Raw genomic sequence first — 12,138 nt, 5'->3', positions numbered from 1 at the left:
CCTGAAATCCCAGCACTCTGGGAGGCCGAGGCAACAGGATTACTTGAGGCCGAGAGATTGAGAGCAGCCTGGGTAACACAGTGAGATCCCATCTCCTGAAAGAAAGTTAGCTAGGTGTGGTGGCTCACAAGTCACAGCTACTTGGGAGGCTGAGGTGAGAGGATCACATGAGCCCAGGAGTTTGAGGTTATAGTGAGCCATGATTGAGAGAATGGAAGAAAGGAATTGGAGGTAGTGGGTAAGTACAATACATTCAAGAAGTTTTACTGTAAAGTAGGGCAGTGAATGGGGACGGCAGCTGGAGGGGGATGCAAGAAGGGGATACTGATGTGAAAATTGATGTTGTAGGAGACAGAAAAGCATAATTAAAAAAAAAAATCCTAGCTGAATATGTCACTTTTCACATCATTCTTATCTTCTGCATGTCACCCTTGATTAAAATTTACTCCACTTTTTTCCTTCATTTCACCACCTAATGCTTAATATCAGAAGGTAACCCACTTCTTACTCCACCTGCTTCTCTCTAACCTATGGGAATTCCCTGGGCTGCTCTCCATTATCCAGGGAGCGGTGAAGCAAAGACCTAGGTTTCTCAGGTATCGGCAGATCCTGATTCTGCCAGCCATCTTATACATAGCAGGGCTGCTCCAGCCTTTGACTCTGGCCTTGGAAAAAGCAGATCTTTGCCATACCCGGGGCCGCTGCCTCAAAGCCTCACCTCCATGAACAGGTGTTAGAGATAGAGGGGGGGGGGGCAGAGGGGAAATAGCTGGTAAAGGAGGAGTTGTCACCAGAAACTTGTTCAGGCCCACACCACGCTCTACCACATATCAGGCACTTTGCTTGCAGGCTGCACTGGATTCTCTCAACACAGTACGTTCGGAATGCCCAATGAACACACAGAGAAGCTGAGGCTTGGGGAGGGTAACAAAAATGCCCAGGCCATAGAGCTAGCAGAGGCAGAGGTGCGGCTGAAAGCTGGGCCTGGTCAGTTCAAGTATTTTTGTGGTTTTCACTATGCGGGCTTGACTTCAGGGTTACAGGTAGGGGTGTGTGTGTGTGTGTGTGTGTGTGTCTGTGTGTGTGTGTCTGCACATGGACATGTATGCACACACACAGTGGGGATCCAGTACAACTCTGCCCTTCCTCACTCCTTTGTTGGAGTAAGTAAAGCAGAAGGAGTTGCTTGTTTGGGACAAACGTTGGGGACTGATGTTAAATGAGAGATTTCAGTGAATAGGAAAGTCCATTTTCTTTTGTCGTTTTGTTTTTGTTTTAGAGACAGTCTCACTGTGTCACCTAGGCTGGAGTACAGTGGCATGATCTCAGCTTACTGCAGCCTCCACCTCCCAGGTTCAAGTAATTCTAGTGCCTCAGCCTCCTGAGTAGCTGGGACTACAGCTGCACACCACCACACCCAGCTAATTTGTTTGTGTTTTTAGTAGAGATGGGGTTTCGCCTTGTTGCCCAGGGTGGTCTTGAACTCTTGAGCTCAGGCAATCCGCTCACTTTGGCCTCCTAAAGTGCTAGAATTACAGGTGTGAGCCGCCATACCTGGCTGGAAATTCTGAATAGACTCCCCTGTTAGAAGTAATGGAGAAATGGAGTCTTTGGAAAGGGCCAAGAAAACAAAAACTGTCAGCACTTAAAAATAGAAACCACTTTTCCCACCCCCAGATTATAAGACGAGAAAGTCACGGTATTTGCTGTACTGCAGGATTGGGTGTAGATTTTGCTTAAGCATCAGTCTTCTTTACTGAACTGAAAAATGTAATCTGATTTACACACATGCTTGTGGATATGTTTTGGGAAACCATCCATTGTATACAGTGGGGCAGAGCCATAGTGCTGGGCAGGGATAACAAATGAGGACACATTATGCCAAGGTGTGCCCTGGACTAGGGGGTGAACTTGGACAAGTCACTTAAGCTATCTTCCTGGGGGCAATAGATGGGCCTCGTATGCATCCTTCAGATCCAGAAATCTTCAGAGACCGGGGGGAACAGGGTTGCTACCTGATAAAGCTGGGTAGAAATAACACAGAGCTTGCTGGGGCCTCTCTAAAAACCTAAAAATTCTGCAAAGCCACACCAGTATGAGACACAAAATGAGAAAGCTGACATGAAAGAAAGTCACAGCCAGGTGTGGTGGCTCATGCCTGTAAACTCAGCACTTTGGGAGGCTGAGGTGGGAGGACTGCTTGAGATCAGGAGTTCGAGACCAGCCTGGGCGGCAAAGTGAGACACCCCCAATCCTGATTTCTTGGGAAAAAGAAAAAGAAAAGAAGTTACAGATTTCATAAAATCAATATGTGATGTTTACCGTCTGGTTTTGGAAATGTAGTTATCCTAAAAGAACCTCCTTTTAAAATTTCCTTTCCCACATCTAGCTGAGTTTCAGGGGTGTTGGCACTTAGAAGGTATGGAAAATGTTTATGAGCAGCCCAAAGTATCAGGGCTATTTGTAAAAGGGCAATATTCTCAAATAAAAAGCGTTCTATATTCTACACTAAATGAGAAAACTGGGGCTCCCCAAAAGCCACTTAAAATTGAATGGAAAGCGTGAGAAACAAGTGAACATTGTAATCACCTGACAAGGTAGTAGGTGAGGCCGAACTCAGGCAGTGACTGCCATGCCTGGATGAACCGCAACTTGGCTTCGACCAGGGGCATCTGGGCCACGTTCTGGTGCGCCTCCAGGATCCGGGCAGCCAGCTGAACAGAGACAGACATCAACCTCTCCTCACAGGCACCGGCTGCTCTGTAATCACCCTGTTAGCTCCGGATCCCCCCTAAGAACAATACACTCAAGACCCGACCGCGGCTCTACAAAGACAATCCATTCTCATCCATTCGTTCTCTCTCTTTTTCTTTCTTTCTTTTTTTTTTTTTTGAGATGGAGTCTTGCTCTGTCGCCCGGACTGGAGTGCTGTGGCCGGATCTCAGCTCACTGCAAGCTCCACCTCCTGGGTTTACGCCATTCTCCTGCCTCAGCCTCCGGAGTAGCTGGGACTACAGGCGCCCGCCACCTCGCCCGGATAGTTTTTTGTATTTTTAGTAGAGATGGGGTTTCACCGTGTTAGCCAGGATGGTCTCGATTTCCTGACCTCGTGATCCGCCCGTCTCGGCCTCCCAAAGTGCTGGGATTACAGGCTTGAGCCACCGCGCCCGGCTCTCTCTCTTTTTCTACAAGATACAACAATCACTGGGAGAAGCAGGAAAATGATCACCCGACACATAAACTTCTAGAGTTGGTGCAGTTGGAGAGCTCTGGCGTCCCTCTTTCTGAGGTCTGCAGAGTGGCCACAGACAATGGTTCTACATGAATCAGCTCATCTGTGCAACTTTTAACCCACTCCTATAGAAGCATAATTTTAATTATTAATTTGTGAGAACTAAAGCATTAAGTTCAATCTGGGAATACCTGCGTGTTTAGTCAGCAATACAGTCACCTCTAACAAAATTAACAATAATTTCATAACATCATCTAATATTCAGGACATAGTCAAATTTCACCATCAATTGATTTTTTTTATGATGATACTCTTAATCAGATGGAATTACTCCTTTTTTTTTGGAGACAGAGTCTTGCTTTGTCACCCTGGCTAGAGTGCAGTGGTGTAATCTCAGCTCACTGCAGCCTCCACCTCCTGGGCTAGAGCAATTCTCCTGCCTTAGCCTTCCAAGTAGCTGGGATTACAGGTGTGCACCACCACATCTGACTAATTTTGTATGTTCAGTATAGAAGAGATTTTACCATGTTGGCCAGGCTGGTCTCGAACTCCTGACTTTAAGTGATCCACCCACCTTGGCCTCCCAAGTGCTGAGATTACAGGCGTAAGCCACCATGCCCAGCCGGAAATCCTCCTTTTATTTTGTTTGCATAAAGAATTTACTGCAAACAATTGCCCTAACACGATTAACAGTACCTGTTTAGATTTGTGTTTTTTTGCACACCGTGGTGACACAAAACATTCTGGGTTCATATCCATGTTTTTGAGACTGGAAGCCACCTGAGATGCAGAGTTCCTGTTTTTCATCCTCAGAAAGGAAAGGATGTTGAGGACCTCTGGCTGGTAGGAGCTGTCTGCCATGGTTTTGCCCTTCGATGCCAACATGCAGGCAGCCATCCATTGGGCATATTGATTCTCCTGCAGCAAACAGCAGAAGGTTGAGAAGCAAGCTCAAGTGCAAAGCCCCCTGCTGCACACAGAGGGGGACTTGGGCTTTCTTCCCTGTTACATTGCAAAACCATCACCTTCCAAGCAAGATGTGAAGTGGCACACGTTTTGAGTGACTGCTCATCACCTAATGTAACACCTGACAGTAGCTTTTGAGTCCTGCATTGAGTTTCTAGATGCTGGGAGGCTAGAGGATAGGAATGTCAACTTTGATAAATTGCATGCAGGGAATTTTGCATTTAAAGATGATCCAAGGGCCGGGTGCAGTGGTTCATGCCTCTAATCCCAGCACTCTGGGAAGCTGAGGTGGGTGGATCACTTGAGGTCAGGAGTTTGAGACCAGCCTGGCCAACATGGTGAAACCCTGTGTCTACTAAAAATACAAAAATTAGCTGTGCATAGTGGCAGATGCCTGTAATCCCAGCTACTCAGGAGGCTGAAGCAGGAGAATCCCTTGAACTCAGGGGATGGAGGTTGCAGTTAGCAGAGATTGCACCAATGCACTCAAGCCTGGGCGACAGAACAATAGTTTGTCTTCAAAACAAAACAAAACAAAACAAAAAATGCTGGGTGTGGTGGCTTACACTTGTAATTCCAGCACTTTGGGAGGCCAAGGCAGGTGGATCACGACCATCGTGGTTAACATGGTGAAACCCCGTCACCGCTAAAAAGTACAAAAAATTAGCCGGGTGTAGTGGTGGGCACTTGTAGTCCCAGCTACTCGAGAGGCTGAGTCAGGAGAATCGCTTGAACCCAGGAGGCGGAGGTTGCAGTGAGCCGAGATCGCACCACTGCACTCCAGCCTGGTTTCAGAGCGAGACTCCGTCTCAAAAAAAAAAAAAAAAAAAGAAAAGAAAAGATCCAAGGACACAAAGAAGTGCCATGGGGCACAGATAGGTGGTGAAACTGTAAACTATCAGAGAGCTTTCCTTGATATGTATTTCCATTTTCATATCACATCTGATCTCTATGACAAAAGAAAATGATGAAAAAAATTAGCTGATTTCCTGTATTATTTGTACCCTTGTCTGTCCTTGGTAAAGACTCTAACTCTAAGGTTAGAGTCTAAGGTTAGAATCATGGCCGTTATGGGATCTTAACAAGTCAGTGGTGGCTTCTATTGTTGTTTAATGTCTGTGTTTTATTTCTGACTTCAGGGAGCAAACAGGAGTGGTCCTCAGAAGTGCAGGGGATGCAGTTAAAGACGGGCGTTCTTCAGTGCGACAGTGGGTGAGGAACACTGAATTACTGGCCTCAATCTTTACTGCCGCTGATACGGTTTGGTTCTGTGTCCCTACCCAAATCTCCTGTTGAATTGTAATTCTCAGTTTTGCGGGAGGGACCTGGTGGGAAGTGATTGGATCATGGGGGCGGATTTACCTCTTGCTGTTCTCGTGATATTGAGTGAGTTCTCGTGAGATCTGATGGCTTAAAAGTGTGTGGCACTTTCCCCTTCACTCTCTCCCTCTCCTGTCACAATGTGAAGATGTGCTTGCTTCCCCTTCACCTTCCGCTAAGATTGTAAGTTTCCTGAGGCATCCCCAGCCATGCCTCCTGTATAGCCTGTGGAACTAGGACTCAATTAAACCTCTTTTCTCTCCCAGTCTCAGTTAGTTCTTAATAGCAATGTGAGAATGGACTAATACACACCTGCACTGCCATCCACAACCTTCGCTATATAATTTAACAGTTCCTCCCACCAGGGACAGTGCAATTCCCATCCCTTGACTGCCGGCTAGTCATGTCATCTGCTTTGGCCAATGGAATGTGGGTGGAAGTGACAGTGTGCCAACTTCACGCCTAAGCTTTAGGAGGTGCATGTGTTGCCATGTGCCCTCTCACTTCTGCCCTCATCAAGAGGAGATTTTCCCCAGGCAGCCTGGGACCCACAATAAATAAAATCAGCTCAACCAGAGGTGCAGTCCTGCCAAATCTGTGTCTCCAAACCCATATGACAAGCTGACACCACCCTGGATCATCCAATCCCCAGCCTACCTTTCAGCACATCTTTCAGAAAACAATGTTTATTGTTTTTATTTTTTGGGGGGGGACAGAGTCTCGCTCTGTCACCCAGGCTGGAGTGTAGTGGTGCCATCTTGGCTCACTGCAAACTCTGCATCCTGGGTTCAAGTGATTCTCCTGCCTCAGCCTCCCAAGCAGCTGGGACTACAGATGTGTGCTGCCATACCCGGCTACCACTGCAACCTCTGCCTCCCAGGTTCAAGCAATTCTCCTGCCTCAGCCTCCCAAGTAGCTGGGATTACAGGCATCCACCACCACGCCCGGCTAATTTTTGTATTTTTAGTAGAGATGGGGTTTCACCATGTTGGCCAGGCTGGTCTCGAACTCCTGACCACAGGTGATCTGCCCGCCTTGGCCTCTCAAAGTGCTGAGATTACAGGCATGAGCCACTGCATGGCGAATGTTTACTGTTGAATGTCATTGTGATTTTGTTACATTGTGATTGTTTGTTACAAAGCAATAGCTGACTGACACAATAGTGCTCTAAATTTGTGAAAACATTTTTAGGTTTTGCTCTTAGGCTTAGTAGAGGTGAAGTGACTTAACATTCTTGGGGTTTTACTCACATGGTCACATCTCAAATACATTTCATTCATACCATCGGCAACAGGGATTAGTAACTTGATTCCAAATTTTCTCCCTGCTACATTTACATCGGGCACAACTTCGCAGCCTGAAGGACAAAGATCAGGGAAAAAACTGAGTTCTGAGGCATCTGTTAGATAAACACCAGGTGTGTATCTGAAATAAAGACTTTGAATATAAGCCCCTCAGATTTGGTTCTGTTTTGAAAAATGGAGGAGCAAGCTGATAACTTTAATTAATGGATAACTAGATAAATCTTATGAACAATTAACATAGATAAAGAAAAATGCTTTTCTTTTATGGTTTTCTGAAATCAAAAAGTCAATTTAGTTCATTTTCAGGTTAATGTTGGCTCTCCAAACTCATAGAAAAAATTATGTATATGAACTTTAAATCAAAGCAGAAGGAATTCTCTGATTGCCACAATAATGAGAGTTGAGTGTACTGGTTAATTAAATATTTCAATTAATAGATGGTTATCAGGATGCTCACAGTGACCTTCAGAAATTAGAATAGGCATTAAAGTGACACTGAATTAAATATAACTGTTCTGGAATACAGACGGCTTTTCAGGATCTTGCAGCACCTCATGTGCTATACTCTTGGAGATGAATTACCACCACGTCATAAACTCTGGACACACTGAGAAAGATGGAACAGCAAAATGCAAATAACCATGTTTACTAGACTGCATTCAAGGCCTATGCTCTGAAGAGCAGCTGCAGCCAGGCTGTCATTTGGAAAACAGTGACATGGTTATGGTGGTTCCTCCAGAAGTAAACTGTGCCTCATTGTGTAGGAACCCTGCCTTTAATCTGCTCCTTTTTTTTTTTTTTTTTTTTTGAGACTGAGTCTCACTCTATCACCCAGGCTGGAGTGCAGTGGCATGATCTCGGCTCACTGCAACCTTCGCCTCCTGGGTTCAAGTGATTCTTCTGCCTCAGCCTCCCAAGTAGCTGGGACTACAGACATGCGCCACTACACCTGTCTAATTTTTGTAGTTTTAATAGAGATGGGGTTTCACCATGTTGGCCAGGCTGGTCTTGAACTCCTGACCTCAGATAATCTGCCTGCCTCGGCCTTCCAAAGTGGTGGGATTACAGGTTTGAGCCACCGCGTCTGCCCTGACTTATGATGAGCCACAGCAAGATATAGGGTACTCTTACCTCTAAGATTTAGTTTTTCTACTGGTTCTCCTTGTTCAAGTTCCTTATTTTTAAAGTAGGCTATGGATGTGTCTTTAAAGACAAACCAATATTGTTTGAAAGCTTTTAGTAGTAACTTCTTGGGCCTGCAAATTAAAGGATAGTAAATGTTTAAACCACCATCCAGAAATGTAGGCCACATCGCAAATTTCAAGCAGATCAGATGCTCTGGAGGTCCTGTCAAACAAAACACACTTTGTTTTTTCAAAAATAATTTTCAAGTTGCTAATTTCTAATTACTAGAAATGAAATGCCGATATGAGATGTAGGCTTTAACACCAAGGCTCCACCTGGGGCCACACCTGGCTCTGCTACTGTCTACACGTGTGCCCTGGGAAAGATCCTGCACTTACCTGGGCTGCATGCACTGCCTCTGTGTGATGGGGACAGCTGTAGTCTGGGAACCCAGGGCTTTTGTGAGGACAGAATGAGGTCATTTACATGAAGAGCTTATCACAGCGCCTGATGCAACTGAAGTGCTAAACTGTGATGGTGTATGTGAGAAACTGACATGAATCTGGTGACATTTGGAATCTCGGCATACTTTTGGCATTTGAAAAAGCTGTCCGTATGGACAGCCCAAGCTTCAAGTTATCATACACACAAGTCAGATACAAACATGAGCAGCATTTTCTGTAGTTTCCTCTTGACTCTCAAGAGAAACTATGAGAGAATTCTCAGTGAGCCACGGAAATCAGCGACATCTACAGCTAGTCAATATAGACTCTACTGTTATTAAAAAGTTTTGGGGGAAGGTATCCAACAGTGGTATTGGTATCTGTTGGGGCCAGAAAACTTTATACAGTGGACTAGACAAGGTTGGTGGTGCCAATGACAGGCCTAAAGGTTGGGTCATTCAAAATAGGAAATGTGAGAATGAATTAGGGGGAGGATAGGGGTTGGAGATAGGCAGAGAAAAGAAATTATTAGTATGCGGTTCCGTGGAAGAAATCCAGCCTTGGGGGCAGGTCAGGGTATCTCATGCCAGAGGGGTGGGTTTCTGCATCAAGAATGAGAGAAGAGAGGAACCTTGGTGTTCCTCTTGGAGAAGAGAGGAACCATTCATACATAATTTGGGGCAATTTTTTTTAACAAGTCAGTACTAGTCTTTCTTTAGCTAAACATATGTTATCCTTAACACAAAGATATGAAAGAAGGTGCACATTAAAAAAAAAAGAAAAAAAAGTATATGTCGGGTGCAGTGTCATCACCTCAGCACTTTGGGAAGCTGAAGTGAGAGAATTGCCTGAGGTCAGGAGTTCAGGACCAGCCTGGGCAACACAGCAAGATCACATCTGTACAAAAAAAGAAAAATTAGCCAGACGTGGTGGTGTGTCTATAGTCCCAGCTTCATGGGAGGATTGCTTAAGCCTGGGAGGTTGAGGCTGCAGTAAGCTATGATCACACTGGGTGACAGAGTGAGGACTTGTTTCTAAAAACTAAATAAATAAAATTTAAAAACCCAACAAAATCCCCTCAGTGTATTACAGAAAAATATTACGTACAAGTTATAAAATAATTTCAAAAAACATTTTATGAAGTTAACATTTCCAGGATTAAGAAAAAACACTGTATTAAAATAGCATTTATTTGCTGGGTGTGGTGGCTCGTGCCTGTAATCCCAGCACTTTGGGGGGCCGAGGCAGGTGGATCACTTGAGCTCAGGAGTTTGAGACCAGTCTGGCCAACATGATGAAACCCTGGCTCTACTAAAAATACAAAAATGAGCCAGCTGTGGGGGCATGAGCCTGTAGTCCCAGCTACCCAGGAGGCTGAGGCATGAGGATCACTTGAATCCAGGAGGTGGAGGCTGCAGTGAGCCGAGATTGTGCCACTGCGCACCAGCCTGGGTGACAGAGCAAGACTCCATCTCAAAAAAAAAAACAAAAAACAAGTAACAACAACGACAACAAAAAACTAGTATTTATCATGTTGTGGGCTGTAGTTAAGATAGTTCTTTTTTTTTTTTTTTTTTTGAGATGGGGCCTTGCTCTGTCACCCGGGCTGGAGTGCAGTGGTATGATCTCGGCTCACTGCAGCTTCCTTCTCCTGGGTTCAAGTGATCCTCACGCCTCAGTCTCCTGGGTAGCTGGGACTACAGGCGTATACCACCATGGCCGGCTAATTTTTGTATTTTTAGTAGTGCCGGGGTTTCATCATGTTGGCCAGACTGGTCTTGAACTCCTGAGCTCAAGTGATCCACCTGCCTCGGTCTCCCAAAGTGCTAGGATTACAGGGGTGAGCCTCCATGCCCTAGCAGTTCTAAGGAATATATTTAGAAGGTTGTTTAATACTCAGATTCTCCAAAATGAATAGTATTTTCAGAATAATAAAGATACAACCTTTAACCAAAAGATATAGGTAATAAGGTCTTGGTTTAATCTTGGGCAGCTACATATTTCTCTTTAGGCTTAAGAATGAGGCCCTACTTCTCTGTTTTACCTGGACCTTAAGAGTATCAAGCGATCTCAAATTCCTCCTCCTGTCTCCTGCCTGGAAGTTTGGTTCATCTTTCAGGATGCTTCTCACACGTTAACAAAGCTAATCATTGCTGCTGTTCTATGCATCAAAGCCTGGGCAGGGTAGGGGAATGGGGAATGGAGGAGATGCTGGGTGGTGAATGATGTGCTTAAGAACGAGCGAGACAGGCTCTCATTAGAAATTTTCTTTTTTTTTTTTTTTGAGACAGGGCTTCACTCTGTTGCCCAGACTAGATGGAGTGCAGTGGTACAATCTTGGCTCACTGCAACCTCCCCTTCCCAGGCTCAAGTGATTCTCCTGCCTCAGCCTCCCCAGTAGCTGGGATAACAGGCGCACACCACTACCACGTGGCTAATTTTTGTAGTTTGAGTAGAGACAGGTTTCAACATGTTGGCCAGGCTGGTCTCGATCTCCTGACCTCAAATGATCCACCCTCCTCGGCCTCCCAAAGTGCTGGGATTACAGGTATGAGCCACCATGCTCAGCCAGAACTATTAATTTGGATAATATTTAACACAGGAAAGTTCTGTCTCCAAGTTTTAAAAGTGTGCAGATTAAAAAAAAAACAAAACAAATACTGTATTGAGGTGTGATTGTCATATAAAGAGTTGTACATACTTACTGTGTGTATCTTGATGAGTTTGGGAATAAGCATACACTTGTAAAACCATCACCACCATTAAGACCATAGACAGCCAACATGGCTCTAAGTTTCCTCCCACTTCCTTTCTTCTTCTTCTTTTTTGTGATAAGAACACTTAACATAAGATCTACCTGTTTAGTAAATTGCCCTATGCAGTACAGTAGATACCTAGAACTTACTTATCTTTTAAAATTTTATTATAGGCCGGGCGTGGTGGCTCATGCCTGTAATCCCAGCATTTTGGGAGGCTGAGGCAGGTGGATCACGAGGTCAGGAGATTGAGACCATCCTGGCTAACATGGTGAAACCCTATCTCTACTAAAAGTACAAAAAATTAGCCAGATGCAGTGGCAGGCGCCTGTAGGCCCAGCTACTTGGGAGGCTGAGGCAGGAGAATGGTGTGAACCCAGGAGGCGGAGCTTGCAGTGAGATGAGATTGTGCCACTGCACTCCAGCCTGGGTGACAGAGCGAGACTCAAAAAAAAAAAAAAAATTTTCTCATTATGTTGCCCAGGCTGGTCTTAAACTCCTGGCCTCAAGTGATCCTCTTGCCTCAGCCTCCTGAGTAGCTGGGATTACAGGTGTAAGCCAGTATGCACAGCTCAGAGTTCATTTATCTTGCATAACTGAAACTTTCTACCCTTTAAGCATCCCTTCCCCAGAAGGGATGTAACCACAGAAACATTTCCAAATAACTTTTCAAAAGGCTCTTCACAGCCTTAGTGTGTGTACAGAATTAATCTTTCAAAAACCAGTTACGTTCTCACTTACTTTATATAGTAACTTTTTCTTAAAGGAGAGATTGTGTTTATTATTTTGAAAACATCAAGAGTCTTACTACTGATGGCCACATATCATCACAGAAAGGTCATCAATTTGAAACACTTATTTTTTATGTATTTTCTTTTTTTCATTTCTATTTCCTTCCTTCCTTCTTCCTTTTTCTTTTCCCTCCCCTCCCCCCCCCACCCCCTTCCTTTTTTTTTTTTTTTTTTTTTTTTTTTTTTGAGATGGGGCCTTGC

At 44.8% G+C, this 12,138-nt stretch overlaps 1 protein-coding gene across 1 annotated transcript in view; it reads right to left on the bottom strand.

Moving 5' to 3' along the window:
• Positions 1-12,138, bottom strand: part of FERMT1 (fermitin family member 1) — a 53,194-nt gene that overhangs the window by 4,656 nt on the left and 36,400 nt on the right. Inside the window, exons 10-13 of the mRNA XM_011941008.1 lie at positions 7,954-8,078; positions 6,769-6,875; positions 3,929-4,150; positions 2,590-2,714 (exon numbers count right to left, since the gene is read on the bottom strand). Of these exons, the coding sequence (XP_011796398.1) occupies positions 2,590-2,714; positions 3,929-4,150; positions 6,769-6,875; positions 7,954-8,078 (579 nt within the window). The remainder of the gene's footprint in view (positions 1-2,589; positions 2,715-3,928; positions 4,151-6,768; positions 6,876-7,953; positions 8,079-12,138) is intronic.

Source organism: Colobus angolensis, unplaced genomic scaffold (genome assembly GCF_000951035.1).
Source record: "Colobus angolensis palliatus isolate OR3802 unplaced genomic scaffold, Cang.pa_1.0 Scaffold197, whole genome shotgun sequence".
Taxonomy (NCBI): domain Eukaryota; kingdom Metazoa; phylum Chordata; class Mammalia; order Primates; family Cercopithecidae; genus Colobus; species Colobus angolensis.
The sequence above is the reverse complement of the archived record's forward strand: the minus strand, read 5'-3'. Positions and strand labels throughout refer to the sequence as shown.